General features: G+C 50.6%; 1 protein-coding gene across 2 annotated transcripts in view; it reads left to right on the forward strand.

Annotated features, from left to right (window-relative positions):
- B4GALNT3 (beta-1,4-N-acetyl-galactosaminyltransferase 3) overlaps window positions 1-21,224 on the forward strand; it is a 100,008-nt gene that overhangs the window by 76,478 nt on the left and 2,306 nt on the right. The window contains exons 1-17 of one of the 2 annotated variants that reach the window (XM_072766272.1): window positions 4,439-4,783; window positions 5,274-5,369; window positions 5,887-5,977; window positions 6,397-6,497; window positions 6,991-7,058; window positions 8,679-8,757; window positions 8,879-8,945; window positions 10,453-10,596; window positions 11,411-11,520; window positions 12,468-12,568; window positions 12,854-12,915; window positions 13,573-14,368; window positions 15,938-16,257; window positions 16,925-17,078; window positions 17,334-17,406; window positions 17,812-17,965; window positions 18,564-18,690. In XM_072766272.1, coding sequence (XP_072622373.1) covers window positions 4,685-4,783; window positions 5,274-5,369; window positions 5,887-5,977; window positions 6,397-6,497; window positions 6,991-7,058; window positions 8,679-8,757; window positions 8,879-8,945; window positions 10,453-10,596; window positions 11,411-11,520; window positions 12,468-12,568; window positions 12,854-12,915; window positions 13,573-14,368; window positions 15,938-16,257; window positions 16,925-17,078; window positions 17,334-17,406; window positions 17,812-17,965; window positions 18,564-18,690 — 2,642 coding nt within the window. In that variant the 5' untranslated portion in view covers window positions 4,439-4,684. Of the gene's footprint in view, window positions 1-4,438; window positions 4,784-5,273; window positions 5,370-5,886; window positions 5,978-6,396; window positions 6,498-6,990; window positions 7,059-8,678; window positions 8,758-8,878; window positions 8,946-10,452; window positions 10,597-11,410; window positions 11,521-12,467; window positions 12,569-12,853; window positions 12,916-13,572; window positions 14,369-15,937; window positions 16,258-16,924; window positions 17,079-17,333; window positions 17,407-17,811; window positions 17,966-18,563; window positions 18,691-21,224 lie in introns of those variants that run through there. The other variant, XM_025995443.2, reaches the window with a different exon arrangement.

Genomic DNA, 21,224 nt, shown 5'->3' on the forward strand with positions numbered 1-21,224 from the left:
AATCCAACATTCAACCAACTGAGTCACTGAGGTGCCCATGGATCATTTTTCTTAATGAACCAATTTTTTAAAAAGATTTTTACTGCATAAAATTCTGCATTTATTAATCATTAATTTTTGGCCAATCAAGGATGGAGATATGTGTGTGTGTGTGTGTGTGTGTGTGTGTGGTGTGTATGTGCATGTGTGTGTGTATATATACATATATATATATAAAATTAAAACAGTGAACAAATAGTAAATAGTGATTAAATAGGATTAACATTTTAAAGAAACAGTTGATTTTTTTAATAAGTGTGTCACACTATGGCCTTCTGGTGATAAATGCCTGATTTCCATTGACTTTTTTTTTTTTTTTTTAATATTAAAAGTAGCTTTAAGGCAGCCCCGGTGGCTCAGCGGTTTAGCGCTGCCTTCAGCCAGGGGTGTGATCCTGGAGACCCAGGATCGAGTCCTACGTCGGGCTCCCTGCATGGGGCCTGCTTGTCTCTCTGCCTGTGTCTCTGCGCCTCTCTGTGTGTGTGTGTGTCTCTCTCATGAATGAATGAATGAATGAATGAATGAATAAATAAATAAATAAATAAATAAATAAAAACTAGCTAGCTTTACCAGGGTGCCTGTGTGGCTCAGTCAGTTAAGCGTCTGCCTTCAGTTCAAGTCATGACCCCAGGGTCTTGCTCCACAAGGAGCCTGCTTCTTCCTCTTCCTCTGCCCTTCACCCTTGCTCGTGCTCTCTCGCTCTCTCTCCCAGATAAATAAGTAAAATCTTAAAAGAAAAAAAAAAAGGGGTGACTTTATCAAAAAACCCCAAACTAAACAGTACCTTACAAAATCCTTATTACAATCTTCTGGATCTTCAGGGAATCACTGATCCAATCATGTTATTTCACCAACAAGGAAAACAAGGCCCCCTTAGAAAGGCTACATTACTAACACCTGTAGCCACAGAGCTATACAGTGGTTCTGGCTCTCTCCCCCACCACCATGGGTGCTTCTCTGTACCCATCTCCTTTCCTGTTCCTGCTCTTTTGACAGTTTCAGCAGGTTAATGACATATGTCATTTATTGAACATCCAGCTGTGTCAAGAGCTGTCAGGTTGTCCTATCATCCCCCTTTTGCAGGTAATGGCTCAGAGAGGGGTTAACTTATTCACTTACTCCAGATGGCATCACTAGGACACAGCCCTGCTCTGAAGGTGAGCAAGGATAAAGGATAAGAAGGCTGACAATGGTCTCTTCTCTGTGTCGCTGCCCCAGTCTTTAGCCAGCAGTGCAGGGTCTCTGAGGCCAGAAATCACTCTGGAAAGTTAAGCAGCCATAGGCATTCTCTTTGGTGTGTAAGAGAGACTGCTACAAGAAAGAAATTTGGTGAATCCAGAATAAGATTAGAGCAAGTCAGCATTTCCCTGGGTTATGCCACACTGGCTTTGGTGAGTGATGTCTCTTGAGGAGAGGGCTGAGACCCAGAATCTTATTCTCAGGTTTACCTTTTTTTTTTTTTCTTTTTTGGTCATAATTTAATTGAGATATAAATTAAATACCATGTAAGTCACCTATTTAAGGTGTATAATTCATTAGCTTTTAATATATTCATAGAGTTATGCATCCATCACTGTTAGTTTAGAGCAGTTTCATTACCACAGAAACTCCATATCTATTAGCCATCACTCCTCACCACCCCACCCTCCCAAACCCTACGCAAACAATAGTCTTTTTTTTTTTTTAAGGAGTGCTTTTTTGGGGTACTTTTTATTATTATTTTTTTTAAGTAGGCTCCATGGGACACCTGGGTGGCTCAGTGGTTGAGCATCTGCCTTCGGCTCAGGTCATGATCCCTGTCCTGGGATCGAGTCCTGTATTGAGCTCCCTGCAGGGAGTCTGCTTCTCCCTCTGCCTGTGTCTCTGCCTCTCTCTGTGTCTCTCATGAATAAATAAAATCTTAAAAAAAAAAAAAAGTAGGCTCCATGCCCAACATGGGGCTTAAACTCATGAGCCTGAGATCAAGAGTCACATGCCCTGCTGACTGAGGCCAGGGCACCCAGTAATCTACTTTGTCTCTTTAGGTTTGCCTGTTCTGAAATTTCCTATAAATGGAATCATACAATGTGACCATTAGCTTCTTTCACTTAGCATGACATTTTCAAGGTTCCTCCATGCTATAGCATGTACCAGCACTTCATTTCTTTTTATGGCTGAGTAATATTCCCTTATGTGGCTTTACCACATTTTATTTATCCATTCTCGAGTGTATGTCCTGTGATCAACTCCTACCTCTCCTGGATGCAGAGGTGACTGCTTCTGCCTTCATGCCATGTGCATCTGATGCCTCTGCAATGGCACAGGTGACATCTTTTGTTAATATGTCTCTCTCCTTGGAGGACCACATCTCTTTTCATCTCTAACTAATGTAAAGCAGATTCAGTGCTTATAGAATAAATGAAGGAACAAAAGGTTCTGAGCTTAGCCTCTGCAAGCTTTTGTTCATTCAAATAATTAAGATTTGTGGGAACACAGAGGAGGGAAGCTATTAATTCTGGTGAAGAAGTCAGAGGATGAGCCAGGGTTTGCCACGTGGGGGAGAAAGAAAAAGGCCTTCCAACCGGGAAATGTTCGTGAAGACGCAAAGAGGTAAAGGAGCATGACAAGAATGGGGAGATGGGTGTGGGTGGAGTGTAGGCTTGTGACAGGGAGTGGCATGAGGAGAAGGGAGCTGGGAGTGAGGCTGGGAAGGTAGGTCAGTTGAAAAGACCTCGTGTGCCAGGGTGAGGTTTTGTTCTGAAGCCTTTTGGGAACCTTCTGAGGTCTGAAGCAGCAAAGTGACATGATCAGATCTATGCTTTAGAAAGACAATCTTGCAGGCAGGGTGAAGAATCAGTGGAGGGAAGGAAGCTTCCCTCCAGACTCATAGTCTCCAGTTAGGAGGCTCTACTACAGTCCTGGCAGAGGCAGTGTTGTGGGAATGGAAGATAGTGGATGTTCCTATCTGAGGACCCACCAGCTTGGCCTTACCCTCTTACATCCATATTCCCAGACATCCTCCCCACTTCTACAGGGTTAATTGCTGTGTTCTTGGGGGAATCGGTTTACCTCTCTGGGCCTCAATAATCTCACCTCTAAAATGAGACAGTTCCAACAAATATTTTCTCCACTACTTACAACTGGAAATTTCAAATCCATCATTGGCTGTGGGCATACTCTGGTGATGGGAGTAGTCAGTGTCCTTCCTTGGGCCTTAGCCCCTGCTGGACAATAGAGAGAGGGGGCAAAGTGTGGTGCTGATGAGCTGGAATCTCTCATCCCTGCCAGATGCAAAGTCTCCAAAACTTGGAGAGGCACAAATCCCAGTGGGGTTGTCAGCCTGGGCCTAGGGAGGAAGATGGCACCCACTGGTCCTGCAGAGATCCCCACCAACAGCCTGAGAGTGGGTGAAGCATGGTTTGAGGGCTCCCGTAATGCTGAGCGAGGGCCTAGACCTCCGACGAGAGGGCTAGTCCTCTTCCTACACTCCCACATCCTCTGCCTTCCACTCCCTGCAGCTTCTCAGGCTATCCTTGCTATAGCAAGCAAGGCCCTGACTGGGAGGTGGCCAGCCCAGCTCCTTCTTCCTTTCCTCCTTCCCTCCTTCCCTTGCCCAAACCCCCTGGGGCCTCTAGTCTCTTGGCTGAACACAACAGATTTCTCTGGTGGGATGCCTTCCCTCCACAGTTTGCTGTGGATCCGAGCACACTGCCCTGAAAGTCTCCCAGGGAGGGGCCAAGAGGAGGTCATTTATAGGAGACAACTGAGTCTTGTAAACTGGATTTAAGGAATTTCCCCAGAAGTAGCACAATGTCCCTATTCTTTCCTTCCAAGAAGCTTCAGCCCGCCCCCCACCTACCCAGCCCACATTCTCTCTCCCACCCATCCCAGCCCCCCATTCATAGTCCCCAGTGTGATGGCTGCTTCCAAGGCCCCACATTCTTAGCTTTGACCAGGCCAATGTGCGCAGGAAGTGCCAGACTGCCAAAGGGCCGGGGAGTGACAGGCTGTCCTGTGTCCTCTCTGGATCCAGCTGTGGGGCTGTGTTTCCTCAGAGGCCGCACCTCAGATCTTTGGCATTCCTGTGCAGGAGTCCCCCCCACCATCTGTCCCCCCAGATCTGTTGCTGAAGACCTTGTGCCACTTCCTTTTATCTGGGCTCCCAGTCTGGGTGTCCCTTCCTCCTCTGCCTTCCTGGGGCAGCCCAGATTTTGATATCTGATGGGCCACACTGGGGAGGGAAGGGCAGGGCCTGTTTGTATAGAGTGATTGAGGCCCCATCTCCCACAACCTGGAGATTAAGCTCTGGGGGAGGGGGAGGAGAAAGTTGCTGAGATGGGGTAATCTGAAACTCTTTGTCAGGGTAAATCCAGGGACTGGATCCCCAAGCTTCCCCTCCCCTCTCAAACTCCCAGCACTTCCACCCACTCAGAGAGAGGACTGGCTCTAAGGCCCTCTTTTCTGAAGGGGGCCCTCTGCTGCTGGCTGCCAACTGTCTGTGCCCCACAGATGCCACAGCCGAGGAGGAGAGAGCATACATCCTCTGCTCCTACCTTCCCAGGGCTGCCCAGGTCCCAGGCACCCGGGTAGTTGTGCCAGGAGAGGCCTGAGCAGAGTGAAAGAGGCTTCCAGCTCCTTAAGGAGTAATGGGAGGCCTTCCTACTAGATGGGGCCCCCAAAGACCTCCTGTGGCCCCCAAAGACCTCCTGCAGCGCTTTCCCAGCTGCTTCCCCACAACCGGAGCCAGAAGCATGAAGACTACTGGGTAGATAAGGTTTCACCAGCAGACAGCTGTGGAGCTTACTATTAGGCATAAGGGGAAGGGGACGGGGAGGGGGGAAGAGCAGATCATTAGCTGAAACCCCAGCTTGGCCCTCCTTCCAGTTCTTTCTGTCGTCTCTGCCTATCTGTCATGGCTATTACTTCCCCTTGCCTGGGGAATGCAAACCAGCCCCCTTCTTGCATGGAAAGAGCCCAGGGGACTCTGTGCCTTTGTGTGTGCATGTGTGCACAAGCATGGCCAGAAAACCAGACCCAGGCCTCAGGGCCAGGCAGTGGGGTTGAGGTATGAGAAGGAAGCTGCGGGTGTCAGGGTGGGATGGGATCCTTAGCAATGAGAGGAGCACCAGGGCTGAGGTTGGGACTGGGGTTACGGCTGCGGTATCAATCAGGGCAGGGCGTTGTCTCTGCCCCCAGCCTCCTCCATCCGCGGGGCAGGACTGGCACCCACCCGCTTGCTTCTCTGCCCCGTACAGTTCCAGGGCCATGCCAACCTGCATGTGTTCGAAGACTGGTGTGGCAGTTCCATTCAGCAGCTCCGGAGGAACCTGCACTTCCCGCTGTACCCCCACGTGAGTGTTGTCTAGCCAAGCCTCTTTTCCCTCCCTTGCCCACTCCTATCTCTCATCTCCCCCTGTCTTCTGTCTTCTTCATCTGTCCTGCTTCCTTTCTAGTTCATTTTCTTTTCTTTATATCTTGGGTCTTCTTTTCTTCTGCCTGTAATTATTACTCTGGCTCCCTTCCCCAGGATTCCTGGCGATTTCTCTGCCATTTTCTGTATCATTTCAGCTTTAGGTTCTCATTGTGGCTCATGATCTAGATTAGCCAGAGCCACTGAATACAGTTGGGCTGGTTGTGCACTGTACAAGGTCACAGGGACAAAGAAGCAATTAAGAGTGGAGATTTTGTCTACACTCCACTCACTACGCCATGGCCCAGTCCTTCCTGTCCCCCTTCCCCCCCAACTCTGGTCTTCCTATCAGCCCTGAGTGGACCACTTTCTTCAGTTTCCTCTTCCCTCTTCTTTTTTTTTTTTTTTTTCCTCTTCCCTCTTCTGAGTAATGGTTTCCCTCCCCTTTCTTGGTATAGATTCGCACAACCCTGAGGAAGCTGGCCGTTTCCCCCAAATGGACCAACTATGGCCTCCGCATTTTTGGCTACCTGCACCCCTTCACTGATGGTGAGGCCAGCCCCCCAAAGCCCCATCCTCCTGCTTCTTGCTCCAGATTCTTTACAGTACCCAGAGAACATAAGCCTGTAGCTGAGAAGTAAGTCCACACTAGGCTGCCTGGACCCTGTTAGTCCATCACTGGGGAGAGAGGGGATGTTTGGTCACAATGAGGTTTTATCCATTGCACCCCAGCTGCCACTTCATGCCCTGATTTTGCAGAGTCTGGCCCTAGCTTGTCTCTTTCTGTGAGTCTTCCCCATGTTCACGGTATCTCGTAAGGGGAGGAACCCCCACCTTACAGGGAAGGAAGCCACAGCACCAAGCCCCCTGAAGAGAATGTACCTACTAAGAAGTAAAACAGGCCTTCAGCCCTTCATGCTACTGTTCTTCTTGCTCTCATCTGCAAAACTCTTTCCCCCACTGCCCAGGGAAAATACAGTTTGCCATTGCTGCAGATGACAACGCTGAGTTCTGGCTCAGCCGGGATGACCAGGTGTCAGGCCTTCAGCTGTTGGCCAGTGTGGGCAAGGTAGGGTCAGCCCATCCGCAGAGCTCTCCCACTGGGCCCGGGAACCAGGTCATGGAAGAGGTGCCTCAGGCACCTGCTAGCATCAGGAGACCTGCATCACCATTAGTCTCTTTGGTGTGACAGCATCCTCCATATCACCCCTGCCCTGTTTTATAAAGGGATAGACTGTAAACTGGGGAAGAGTGAAGATTCATCTCTTGGCTGGGACTGGGCCACATCTCCTTTTTGGGTTTTAGCATCCTTAGCATGGTGCCAAGGATGCCCACCATGGGGACTTATTGCTTGGGGCCCTTATAAGAAGGGTGGCGCTTCTTCTTGCCCAGGTCACCTGTCACTCCCCTCACGTCTCCTGTTTTCTCTCCCCTCTCTCTCCTCTTCTTTGCTCACATATCTCCTTTTTCCCCATTCCTTCCTCATCTCTGCACTCCTCACCTCCCTTCCTCCATATTGTCATCTTCCTCCTTCCCTCTTCTTGCTCTCCCCACACCTCTAGACTGGAAAAGAGTGGACTGCCCCTGGAGAGTTTGGGAAATTTCGGAGCCAAATTTCCAAGCCAGTGAGGTAAGTAGGGAGTCTCATGACATTCTTCTGAGCACAGAAAAAAAACCAAACCTACGTCAAGTGCCAAGGTCAAATCAGAGGCAGGGAGCCTGATGGTACCCGGCCTGTCTCCAGCCTTCCTTAGTCTAGATGTGCAGTATGACTGGGCACTCATGCATTCTGCTAAATGATGTATTTGACTTAGAAACCATCTGGCCCATCCTTCCTCATTTTACAGATGCAGAAACTGAGGCTCAGAGAGGGTTGTGACTTGATGAAGGTCACACAGCTATTTAGTGACACTCAGGACTGGAAAACAAAATAGGTCTCTCTTCTTCCAGTCCTTTCCCTTCCTATTTGCTCCATCTCTGTAAATGTCCACAGTGGTGCAGCCTAGACACTTGGCTCTCTGCCTGTGCTACGGAAAGTTCCTCATGGATCACTTGATCCCTGATTCCTCAGTAGACCAGAGGGAGACAGGCTTTTCCCAGCCTGTATTGGCTGAATTGCTTTAACATGCTGGAAGGGGAACTTAGCCTGACTTCAGAGTGCCACCTGGTGGCCTGCACATACAGGCGAGACCATGTCAATACTTGGTGGTAACACTGATGTCGATCACAGGAAGCCAGTCTAGCTCTCAGAAGAGCCCTTGCTATGTGCCATTCTCTGTGGCGAGCACATTACATATCATTCAGCATGGCAGCCAATGTCCTGAACCCAGAAGGAAGACTGCCTGGATCCAAATCCCAGCTGCACTACTTACTGCCTCAGTGATTTGGGGCAAATTACTCAAGATTTCTGTGCCTCAGTGTTCTCATCTACAAACAAGAATTAAGTGAATTCATTTATATAAAGCACTTAGAACAGTGTTTAGCTCATAGTAACAACTCTGTAAGGGTTATTATTACAGACAGCCAGTCTTATAATATTTTTACTTACCATTTTTCCACTTTATGATGGTGCAAAAGTGATATGCATTCAGTGGAAATTGTACTTCAGATTTTGAATGTGGATCTTTCAACAAGGCGTACAGTAGTCTTTGGCGAAGCTGGGCAGTGGACTTAGCTCCTAGTCAGCTATGTGATCACAGGGTCAACCACCGATATTCTGTACCCAAACCACCATGCTATTTTTCACTTTCATTCAGTCACTTACATGAGATATTCAACACTTTATTATAGATAGACTTTGTGGCACTTGATCCCACCTACCTGTAGGCTAATACAAGTGTCCTGAATCATTCAGGGTGAGCCAGGCTAAGCTAGGTATATTAAATGCATTTTGACTTCCAATATTTTCAACTTACAATAAGTTTATTAGAACATAACCCTATCCTAAGTTGAGGAAGATCTGTATTTCTGTGGATTCTCCTGATTATCCTGTGAAGTGTGTACTGTTCTTACGGCCGAAGGTCAAGAGAATGCTGAGGTCACACTGTGAGTAAGTGGCAGCATGGAGACTCCAGGCCAGCATTAAAAGTGAAGCTCCTGGGATTGTGGGAGCAGAGAGGAAAGGACTAGGGGAGGCTGCAGGTAGTAAGAACGAGGTAGAAGCTGGGGTGGCACGGGGGAAGAGTGGGTCAGAGGGATGACCACAGGACCCGAGAGGATCGCCTTCTGTGTCTCTGCTCCCTCCTGCCAGCCTGGTGGCCTCCCAGAGGTACTACTTTGAGGTGCTGCACAAACAGAATGACAAGGGCACAGATCATGTGGAAGTTGCGGTGAGAGCTCCTGCCCTCCTAGTTCACCTCTGAACTAGGTGAACTCCTTGCCCCTTGTCCCTTGAACCCCTTTCTAAAGCCAGCCACCTCCAACCCTCTGCATCCACCCTCTCTCTTCCAGTGGCGACGGAACGACCCTGGAGCCAAGTTCACTATTATTGACTCCCCTTCCCTGTCCCTCTTCACAAGTGAGTAGGCCCTGCCCCTCCCCTGGAGACAGGCAAGCTGGTGCCAACATGTCCATCAGGTGAATTTGGTCAGGGGAGGTATGGAGGCTAAAGCTTAGGGTGCTTGGAACCTGGGTGGAAAGGGGATCCAGAACAAGGAACAGAACTTAAAGGGATCCTAAAGTCAAAGATCCTTAACTCTTGGGTCAGTGACCCCTTTGAGAACCTGCTGGAAGCTCACTAAGACCTCGCCCCTGAAAAATGCCCTTGTCTACCCACACACAATGTTTTGTGTACAATTTCAAGGGCATCCAGGGACCATGAGGCTAATTTCCCATTTCACAGTTGAAGGACCCATGGTTCTTTGCAAAGCTGTGACCAGAGCTGAAGAAACCTTCTCATCTGCTTTAGATTTATTTTCAGTAAATGAACTCTTCAGTTGTATTCTGTGTTGCTCATGATTTCCTATCCATCCACAGGCCCCACTAAGAAGCCACCACCTGGCAGATGGGGCCATGTGGCCTGGGTGTAGGAAGAGCAGGCAGGGTCAGAACCCCAAGGGAGGGAGGGAGAGCTGAGTTCTGAGAGGAGACTGGGAGGGCAGGATGGGGCAGGCCGGGGAGGTATGCATTCACAGGACAGAGGGATAGGGTGGCATAGGTAAGGCAGGTGGGAGGAGGTTGCTGATGAACGAAGGTCAAGGCAGAAGGGGCGCGAATTGTTGAGTTGGTGCAAGAGGAAGGAGGGAGAGCTGGAGTCCATAGGTGCAATGCGAAACGAGAAGAAAGAGGCCCATTGTAAAGTTCAGGTAAGAAACTAGTACAATGAACCAGAGGTTCTACAGCCCTGGGTGTAGAAGAAAGAGGAGGTCTGGCTGACTTGGAGAGAACACTGAGGCGGGGAGGGGTATGAGGAGCAGGACTGCTGAGGGGTGCCCCTGCCATAGTCTGCATTGCTGGCTTATGTGTCTGAGACACAGCATAACCTGGAGGCTGAGACTGTATTGCTTCGGTTCAGATTTACCTTTGCCACTTACTGGTTGTATGATCTTCAGCAAATGACTTATAAATTCTCTTTCCTAAGTTCCTAGTCTGTAAAGTAGGAATAATTAGTAAATACCTAAGGCATACAGTGCTTACATGGACATGAAATGGCTTGATGTTTATCAGTTGCTTAGAGCAGTGCCTAGCTCGTTATTTAGTAAGTGCTCTATAGCTGTTTATGAGATAGATGAAGCAGGCTTCAATGTCGGATTTCCAGCCAGTAGCAGTAACACATTTGAGGAAGTGGTATCTTTTTTCATTTTACATAAAATGGTAGCCATGGGGCGAGCAGAGTGGGTCCAAGGGATATCTGTAGCTGAACCCACAGCCTGTGAGGGGGCAGGGCTAGAGGGGAGAGGGATTGCCCATACCCCATACTGTCCCTGGGGGGGATACAGAAACCTGGGCTTAGAGGGGCAGGGGTCTTGGTTCTGGGTTTGCTCTGGGACTCACAGCTGCTTCTGTTCTTTCCTCCCTGGGCCCAGATGAGACAGTCCTAAGGATGGATGACGTGGGCCACATCCCCCAGACAGCAGCCAGCCATGTAGGCTCCCGAGACTCTCTTCCCAGAGAGGAGCCGCCTCTCGCAGACATGCTGCAGCCTGACCCTCGGGATACTCTCTATCGAGGTAAAACTGTGGCCGTCCACTTGTCATCCGTTCTGGGGACCATCCACTGCTAGGTCTGCGGGTGTTAGTAGAGGAGACTCCTCAGACTTGTCACTACTACCACTGTATCCCAAAAGTCAGAGAATCTTGGTTTTCCCTTGCAATGTAAAATATAACATGCACATAGAAAAGTACAAGAATATATATGTACAATTTTACAATTATACAGATCATTACACGACAAACATTGTATAACCACATCTCAGTACAGGAAGTAGAACTAGAGCCCAGAAATCCCCTACGGGTCCCTCCAAAATTGCACATATCATAGTTTCCTACTGGATCCCAACTCTTCTAATCCAATGAGAGAAATATGTTCCCACCAAGGTGTTGGAGTCATAAATTCTTGGGAGCGTTTACATTATAAAAGATGAGAAAGCCCCATCCCAACCCCCATAATGACCAGGAGAAAATTCAGTTATTGGCCCTGCCCTATGGTGAGACTCAGTAGCCTCTTGGATGTTTCTAAACCTTTACTGAGGCTAGCCCTGTACAGCGGTCCCAATGCCATGAGCCAGGGACTGCATCTGACTCCTTGACCTCCAAGGCCCTCCCAGAATGCACCCACCCCAGACGAGTGATGCCAGCCTTGGTTTGGCAACCTCAGCTGATGGACTGGACTCTGCCTACCACTGCTGTGAGCAAATACAAAAAGGTGCCTGCTCAGAGCAGAGGCCATCAGGCCTCCCCCTCAGCCGAGAGCCTTCGTGCCTCTAGGGCAGCCCGTTCCAGGCTCCCATCCTCACCCTCATCCCTCTTCCCTTACTGTCCTTAGTGCCTCTGATCCCCAAGGCTCATCTCCGCCATGTCTTGCCTGATTGTCCCTATAAACCCAGCTACCTGGTGGACGGGCTCCCCCTGCAGCGTTACCAGGGACTCCGCTTTGTAAGTCTTGGTGCTGGGCAGTGGGGGCAGGATCAAGAGGGCTTGCCACCTGTGGCTGAGATGGAGGGACGCCAGGGCTGACTCTTCCTCCCCGCCATGCCACATAGCAGTAGACAGGACTGCCTCATGGGGTCCATGGGATGGGTGAACTTGCATTCCAAGTTGCCCATGGCCCAATGAACCACCCTATAAACTGCGAGAATGAATGCTCGGCCTTAGTAAGCCCTTTGACACCAACCCTGATGATGATGGGAGGTGAGCTGGCCTGAGGCTTCCTATACTCTGCTCCTTGAGCTGCCCAACCCTGTCCTGCCTGGGTCTGTCCTACTGGGCGATCAGCCAGCAGTCCTTATTAAACTCATAGATGAGGCACTATGGAGGGGAAGTTAGTTCTAGAGAACTGAGAGCCTGTATGGAAACTGCAGAGGCAGTGTGCATACTATATATCCAGATCTAGAAACCATCAGAGGAGTGCTAGAAGCAAGAAGAAGCGAACAGGAGTCTCAGGAGTTGTCCTCTGGGTCAGAGAATGGGTGGGGTCTAACTGGGAAGTTTGTTGGTGGCATTGTCTGAAGTTGTTTAAGGGGGGCAGGAAGCAGTGGAGTAGCAAAAGGGGGGTTGTTCCAGGGCCCTGGGAGGTTGCAGGTAAAGGTTTCAAGGTGGCAGGAGAGGATGAGATGGCAGGACAGGGAGAAAGTGGTGCTGGCTGCAGCTGTGGAGGAGCCGAGGTAGGAGCACTGGGAAGCTTGCGTCAGGGGTTACATCTGGTCCAGGGAGCCTAGGAGAGGAGGCCTGAAGAGTGGAATGGAACAAGTGCTGTCTCTCAGAGCTCCAAACAGTGCTTCTCCCCTGGGTGGTCCCGGCCAGGGGCAGACTTCACCCTGGTGGGCTGATTTCTTACCGAGGTCCTGCCCTCTCCTTCCTGTGGCTGCTTTCTCCTCTTCCAGGTTCACCTGTCCTTCGTCTACCCCAATGACTATACCCGCCTGAGCCACATGGAGACCCATAATAAATGCTTCTACCAGGAAAACTCATACTACCAGGACAGGTGAGTAACACCGAGTCGGGCAAGAAAACAGTCTTACAGAAGGGCTCTGCAGGACCAGGAGAGCTTCCTGGGTAAGAGGGGCTGTGAATGCCCTTCCAGCCCGAGGAGTCTAGGCCCTTCCTGGGCATGCCATGCACTCACAGATACTCTTTCTCCCACACAGCCTCATTTCTGCACTCTAGGCCAGGGCATGACTCTGCACTGCTGCTGGTGCCTCCAGCAGAGCCTCACATGTTAGCTTGCAAGGGTACTGGGTACCAGTCTGCCTCTCCCCTCCTCCTGCAGGTTCAGCTTTCGGGAGTACATCAAGATTGACCAGCCTGAGAAGCAGGGGCCGGAGAAGCCAGGTATAGAGTGACCACTGAGGCTTCCAGGTCAGGCTGGGAGGGATGACCACGGTCTGTTTCTAGAGGACCTTCAGACCATGCCAGCCCTTCTCCTGAAGAGAAAAGTCAAAGCCACATAGTTCTTCCCCCTATACCTGGAGGAATAGAAGATGGTATGCCTACCTTTTCCATACAACCCATGTATGGAAAATGACATTGTTTTTAACAGTGTGCTGTGGTCAGCTGGAAGAGAATTAGAGCCAAGACGAGATTACTTGGACTGCTTGAATGATCGCTATCCCTGGCACGTCACTGGGGAAGTTCTGCTATAGAGAAGCACTGTCATCCAGTGGCTTTGCTTCTTGAATTAGGGCATGTTGGGGGCCATTGGTTGGGTCCCTCGAGCACCTGCTAGGCACTTTGCGTATTTTATGTCACTCCATCTTCACGATAACCCATGGAAGACACATTATTATTCCTTTTATGCAGAGGATTAAATGGGCTAGTTGAGGTTGGTAACTTGCCCAAGGTCGCACAGTAAGCAAGCAGCAGAGCCCAGGTGTAATCCCCATCTGAAACTGATTGGTGTGTCATTCGGATGATCAACTGCTGTCTTGTATATCTTGTCTGGGAAAGGTTAGAAACTCTGATGTGAGGAATGGTTGTTATTAACAACAGGTTTTGAGGAAGGCCTTCTAGAAGAATCCCAGTATGGAGAAGCAGCAGAGGAAACCCTTGACTCCAATGACCAGAATGCCATGATGCCAGAAGGAAAACAAGGGCCTACCTTTACCCCTGGGCAGGATGTCACTGACTACCACCTCCGAAGCCTACGGAAACTCCTGGCTCAGCCCCAGGAAGGTCTTCTGGCACCCTTTTCCAAGCAGAACTCCACAGCTCCCTTCCCTGTGAGGACCACCAATGTCCCAGTCCAGCAACCAGAGAAGAGAGAGAAAAGACCCAGCCCTGAGCCTAGTGAAGATCCACCTCACTCTGAGAAGTGGCCTCCGGGGCCCCTGGCAGGGAAACTGCCTGCAGTCAAGGGGCCCAGGCCCACTGGTAACAGTCCCAGGAAGACTCTAGGGCAGTCCCAGTGGCTGAATCAAGTTGAGACATACATTGCAGAGCAGAGAAGGGGAGATAGGATGGAGCCCCCAGCCCCCAAGAGGGGTTGGCCTGGTGAGGAAGAGGTAGTGGTAGCTGCAGGTGAGGAAGGACAGGTGGAAGGAGAAGAAGAGGGGGAAGAAGAGGAAGAGGAAGAGGATATGAGTGAGGTGTTCGAATATGTGCCCATGTTTGACCCGGTGGTAAACTGGGACCAGACCTTCAGTGCTCGGAATGTTGACTTCCAAGCCCTACGGACTGACTGGATCGATCTGAACTGTAACACGTCTGGCAACCTGCTGCTTCCAGAGCAGGAGGCTCTCGAGGTCACGCGGGTCTTCCTGAAGAAGCTCAACCAGAGGAGCCGGGGGTAAGGTAAAGGGCTCTTCTGGGACCGGGACCGGGACCGGGGCTGGGGCTGGGGCTCAACAGCCAGCTGGCCTGAGGGCAGGAACCTGGGGGCTGGAGCGTGCTCCCCTGCTGCAGGCTCCCTGGAAGGTCAAGCACCTGGGACCCCCTATTCCTGAGAATGAGTCGGATCAGTCAGGCATGGTTCTGATACCCCTGGGTACCTGGCCCAGGACGTGTGTCGAGCACGGGGAAGGCTTGGAAGATGGGGTCCCCTTTATTGGGGAAGGAGCTGGTAAAGGATAGAATAGGCAAAATTGAGACTAGAAGAGACAAGACCCCAGGAAAGAGCTGGAAGGGCGAGGGCAGAAAACATGGCCTGACGTCTTGTTTTTGCATTCATTCATTTAACCAATCGACATTCTTTTAATTGAGATAAAATTCATATAACTTTTAATGAGCCATTTTAGAGTGTACAATTTGGTGTTTTTTAGGTATTATTCATAATGCTATACAACCATCACCACTATCTGATTACAGAACATTTTCATCACTTTTAAAAGGAACCTGGTATCTGTTAGCATTACTTTGATTTCTCCCTCCTCTCAGTCCCTAGCAACCAGTACTCGACTTTCTACTGCTATAGATTAACCTATAATAACCATTTCACGTTAATGGAATATGTGGCCTTTTGTATCTGGCTTCTTTCACTTGGCAAAACAGTTTCGAGGCTTATCCATGTTGTAGAATGTACTGAGTGCTTCATTCCTTTGTACTACTGCATAATATGAATACAATGCTGCTATGAACATTTGCGTATAATTTTTTTGTGTGAACATGTTTTCAGTTCTCTTGGGATATTCCTAGGAGTAGAACTGCTGAGTCATATCTGTGTTTAATGTTTTGAGAAACTACCCATCTCTTTTCCAAATCAGCTGTGTCATTTTACATTTCCCTCTGTGGTGTCAATTTTTCTACATCTGTGCCAATGCTTGTTATTTTCCTTTTTTAAAAATAGCCATCCTAACAGGTACGAAATGGTATCACATGGTAGTTTTGATTTTTATCTCCCTGAAGATTAATGATATTGAGCTACCAATCAACATTTCTCTAATAATCCATTGTGTGTTATGTACTGTGAGTGGACAGAGTTTATTAATGAGGGTCCGTTTCTGAAGGAAACACATTCACTTTACATACTTAGAATCTTAGAGATTTAACACATGTTAGAGGTCATCCCAGGTCTGTAGGTGCATTTTTGAAGATGGAAGCTGTGAACGCTAGAGATTAAGTATTTGGTGGAAGCCTTTTATCTTTAAATTTTATTTATTTATTTAGTAAGTAAGTAAGTAAGCTCTACACCCAGCATGGGGCTTGAGCTCACAACGCTGAGATCAAGAGTCACATGCTCCACGGACTGATCTAACCAGGCGCCCCTGGTGTAAGCATCTTAGCCAATGGCAACTCTAGGGCAAAAACCAGAGTCTCCTGACCACTGGCCTCATGGGCTTCTCCCATACTATATTTCCCCCGGCCCCCTCCCCATAGCAGGGGGAGGAATTACTCAAGCGGCCCACCCTTTCTGCCACAGGAAGTACCAGCTCCAGCGCATCGTGAACGTGGAGAAGCGCCAGGACCAGCTACGCGGGGGTCGTTACCTCCTGGAGCTCGAGCTGCTGGAACAGGGGCAGCGCCCGGTGCGGCTCTCCGAGTATGTGTCTACCCGCGGCTGGCAGGGCATCGATCCAGCTGGTGGGGAAGAGGTCGAGCCCCGGAACCTGCAGGGCCTGGTTTGGGGCTCACACAACCGCCGGAGACATGTCTTGAATGTCCGGGCCCCAGAGCCCAAGCTGTGTTGGCCGCAGGGCTTCTCCTGGAATCACCGAGCCGTGGTCCACTTCATTGTCCCTGGTGAGCCTCAGGCTGAGCCCGGCCATTATCAGTGGAGTGGGGACCCTAAATGTAACTGCGAGCACCCAAGGCTCTGCTCCCTGATTTGATCTCACAAGAGCCTGGGGGAAGGCCACTTAATAGCCAAGGACCTGAGGTCACACGGCCAAGTGTTGCAGTTGGAAAAGATGCTGGCTCGTAGGCCAGTTGCTCTTCCTGGTGTGCCCGGTGTCAGGGTTGGACGCGATCATGGCCGGGTTGTCATATTGGGGTTTGCAACTGTTCTGGGGGACAAAACATAGAGCAGGTTAGCTGGCTTTTATAAAGGGAAGGGGGAGCACGAAACAGTCTTGTAATAACTGTGAGCTAGGACAGGAAATGAAGGGTGCTAACAGGATGGACAGAAAACGGGGCTTGAGCATGGTCGGGTCACTGTGAGAAAGCTGAGGATGAACCCCAGGCCCAGGCCTTCCCGTGGGGCCCTGCCTGCAGGCTCTGTGGGCAACGGGGTACAGAGGCCCCTGTCACTGGTGAGCTCCCCCTCTGCCTCATGCCTCTCTGCTGCATTCCTACTGGCTTCCTCCGTAGCTGCAGAGGTCCGATGGGGTCCTGACTCATACGGGAGCTGGTGGTGGGGGTGCCTTTCTTGGCATCACTGCTTCTTTTTCCCTGTTGCCCACCATGGTAGTGAAGAACCAGGCGCGCTGGGTGCAGCAGTTCATCAGAGACATGGAAAAGCTGTTCCAGGCCACTGGTGACCCACACTTCAATATCATCATCACTGACTACAGCAGTGAGGACATGGACGTGGAGATGGCCCTCAAGAGGTCCAAGCTGCGGAGGTGAGGAGGCTCCCTGGCTGGAGCCCAGCCTGAGCCACTTGCTTTCTAGAATCCCGGATGCTGAGTACTGGGTGGAGCCAGAAGTCCCATGTAGCTTTCCTGATTCCCAGTGTCTGGCTTTCTCCAGAGGACTCATATGCCCATATCCTATTTTAGGAGCACACATCATCTTTCTCCCGGCCTGCCAGCATCCTCCAGGGATCGCTGCTGCCAAGCCCTTATACTCTGCCTCTGTTTCCTCTCCTCTCCCTGCAGCTACCAGTACATGAAGCTGCGTGGAAACTTCGAGCGCTCAGCTGGGCTTCAGGCCGGCATAGACTTGGTGAAGGTAATAGCCTGGGAAGGGTTTGGGAGACGTGGTTACAGACTGGTTAAGAGGTGGAGACATCTGGGATGTTTGAGGCAGTCAGCTCCTCGGGGAGGAAAGAATGAGGACCTGGGAGGTCCTTTCTGCTCTGCTCTAGGGCCAAATGACAGTGGAGCCTTTGTCCAGAGTCCTTGCAGTCCATGAGGGGTGGAGGGGAGGTGTCAGAATTCATCCTCTGACTCCGAGAACTGCGCTCTGGGGCCCCATACTGTGGAAATTAGCTCAGCGGTTTGTTTTGTGGAAGTTTGTCCATCACTCAAGTGGGAAGGAGCCTGAGGAGTGTCCTCAGGAGTGGCTTGACTTCTGTGGGGTCAGGGGTTTGCCCTGGTCTGTGGGGTCTGCTGACTCTCCCCCATCTGTCCCCAGGACCCACACAGCATCATCTTCCTCTGTGATCTCCACATCCACTTCCCAGCTGGAGTCATCGATACCATCCGGAAGCACTGTGTGGAGGGCAAGATGGCCTTTGCCCCCATGGTGATGAGGCTGCATTGCGGGGCCACCCCGCAGTGGCCTGAGGGTGAGCCCTGTCTTGGGCTAGGGAGGGTAGGAGAGCCCTCTCTCTGGCCTTGATTCTTCATCCCAGAGCTGGAAGCGCAACCATGTCTCCGGTGGCAGTCTCCCCTCTTCCCCCTCCTGCTCCTTCTACCCATCTGGACAGTCCACCAGAGAGGGCTTGAGTGCTGTGCTCACAGCCACAGCTGCAGCAACAATGAACATTTCCTCCCCATCTTCCCTTCATTCATTTATCAGACATTCACTGTGTGCCAGATTCTGTGCCCTATGCAGATAGAAAAATGGAAAGATAGGCTCCCTGCCTCTGGAAAGGGAAACAGACAAGGAAAGCACGCTCGGCTATGTCTTCAGTGGCTGCTATTGTCAGATCGGGTTGTAGGGCCTGTGGTCACCCCCTGGTAAGACCACTGCTTCCATCGGACCCTGAAACTTAGTGCAAGGGCTTTCCCCCCACAACAGGGAGGGACTCGTTCACATGAGACAGTTTTCAGCATCAGGCACACCGTCCTCTTTCAGAGAAGGCTCTGGGAATGTAGTCCAGCAGCCTCCATTGCCTCCAGGCCCCGGGTTCATCTCACTGGAGCCTTCTTGTCTGGCCACAGGCTACTGGGAGGTGAATGGGTTTGGACTGCTCGGCATCTACAAGTCAGACCTGGACAGAATCGGAGGCATGAACACCAAGGAGTTCCGAGACCGCTGGGGCGGGGAAGACTGGGAGCTGCTGGACAGGTGACCAGGGAAGGGGTGTCTGAGAGGGACTCTGGGGACAGAATGGGGCTAGATGGGCCAAGGCCTGGCCCTCAGGGCTGCAGGCTCCTGATCCACAGGTAACAAGCACTGGACTCAGAGGAAGCCTGACCACTTACTTGGGTCATGTTACTTGCCTGGCCAAGACTCTGTTTCTGTGTCTGTTAGAAGGGGAATGATACTGCCTCTACCTATGTCCCAGGGTTAGCATGGAGATTAAAGTCCATGGGAAGACTTTGGGGTAAAGCAAAAGCTGTTGAGCTGTATGAGTGTAAATGCTAATGGTCCCAGCACAGGCCCTGTGACATCAAAGAACACAGGTGCATTTTCCTGGATTGGAGCCTTCCTCCCCCGCAGCCACCTGCCAGGGAAGCTGAGGCTGGGGGAATGGACAAGAAGTCAGATGAAGGGTTAGGAAAGGCTTTGGGGCCAGCGAAAGAGACAGTGTGGATCATTAAAGGGCAGTAGGATATCCAGGAGGTCCTGGGACCTTGGAAGCCCTGGGAGGAGGGAGTTTCACGGAGCAAGAAATAGTCAATGGCAAGAGGGAGAAAGGAGGACACAGGATCAGCTACAGACTTGGCAAGCTGACAGAAGAGGACATTGAGACAGGAGCAAGCAGGCCGGGACCCTGGTTGGAGGGGTTGTGGGGCATGCTGATGGCAGGGGAGTGGAAGCTGTGTTAGTATGAGATTCATCTTTTAAAGAAATTTACTTTAATTTTTTTTTTTTTTTGCCACAAGGGGCGCTTTGCTGGCTCAATCAGAAGAGCATACTGCTTTTGATCTCAGGGCTGTGATTTCGAGCCCCATGTAGGGGGTAGACTTTTTTAATAAATAAAAGTTTGAAGAAGAAAGAAATTTGTTGCCACAGAAGGAGCGGGAAAGAGGATGATACCTTGAGATTTGGGCTAAAGGGGAGGGGATGGAGGAAAGGGAGAGAGACGTCAAAGAAAGAAAGGACCAGCCAGTGTCTAGAGGATGTGACAGGTGGGTCAGGAGCCCTGGAGGAGCCCTGGGGGTGTGGGGACACTTCTTCCTGGAGACAGCTACCCCTCAGGGGCACCCATACTTGGCAGGTGATTTGTATCTGCCCCCTGTTTGCTCCTCTCCACATCTCTGTGAGGGAGGCGTGATTGTCTCCGCTGTCCAAATGAGCCTTGAAGAGAAGTTCCCAACTGCCCCAAATACCACAGCTAGTGGGCATCAGAGGCTTAAAACCAGCTCTGTTTATGTTTTGTTTTTGTTTTGTTTTGTTTTTCCCCTTGAGGGAGAAAAAAATAAGGGAGGTATACTGTATATAACGACAAGGGGCAGTACTAAGAGAATTGAAAGTGCAAAGGAGGGAGTTTGAGGGAGCTCGGATTAGCTAACCCAGCTCTCACAAAGCCAGGTCAGAGCAGATCCCAGAGTGGATGGAAGACTCATCTAGTGGTTACTTACCTCCACCCTCGGTCTTCCTGCCAGGTTGGGTAGATGCAGACTTCTGGTACCACCTTGATGGAAGGATAGGCTTCCTGGGAGAGAGATTCCTCCCCACAGGCTACACATATAGCGACAGGGGAGGGCTGGGGTCAGGTCTGCCCCCTCCACCTCCATCACGGGTGGTGATGTGTCCCCTGCGGGCCGAGCTCCTGGTGGTTGGCATAGGGTGTGTGCCTGCAGCTGTACTGAGCACTTCTTCCCATCACCTCTAGTCTTTACCATCAGCCTCCAATATCTATACATTGACCCTTGAACCACATGGAGATTAGAGGCCTGACTTCCACACAGTGGAAGATCCACACAATATTTTTGACTTCCCCAAAACCTAACTACCCATAGCCTACTGCTGACTGGAAGCCTTCCCGATAACAATCAGTTGATTAGCACACATTTTGTATGTTCTGTGTACTACAATAAAGTAAGCTGGAGAAGAGAACGTGTTAATAAGAAAATCATTAAGGAGGAGATAACACATCCAGGGCACTGTACTTTATTTATTGGAAAAAAGCCCACATGTCACTGGGCCCACACAATTCCAGCTTGTGTTGTTCAGGGGTCAACTGTGTATCATTCTCCTCTCTCTCAAGATTGGCACACTGATGGGGCACCTGGTTGGCTCAGTGGTTGAGGGTCTGCCTTTGGCTCAGGGCATGATCGCAGGGTCCTGGGATCGAGTCCCACATTGGGTTCCCCTTGGGGAGCCTGCTTCTCCCTCTGCCTGTGTCTCTGCCTCTCTCTCTGTGTCTCTCATGAATGAATAAGATCTTAAAAAAAAGAAGAAGATTGACACACCTTGACTCTGAAGAGTGACACTCTTTACATGGTGTGGGGTGGGGCTGGGTTTCAAATCCAGGCTGTCTGGCTCCAAAGCCTTGGCCCTATGCACCACACCCCACTGCCCATGCTCCAGGGAGAGTAAACAGAGGCAGACAGGGACCCGGTGGGACCAGGTGTGATGCAGACACAGGAGGGCTAGGTCCCCAGGGGCCTGGGCCTCTCCCCAGTTGCCTCTCCTGCTTCTGTTGCTCACCC

Source organism: Vulpes vulpes, chromosome 8 (genome assembly GCF_048418805.1).
Source record: "Vulpes vulpes isolate BD-2025 chromosome 8, VulVul3, whole genome shotgun sequence".
NCBI lineage: Eukaryota > Metazoa > Chordata > Mammalia > Carnivora > Canidae > Vulpes > Vulpes vulpes.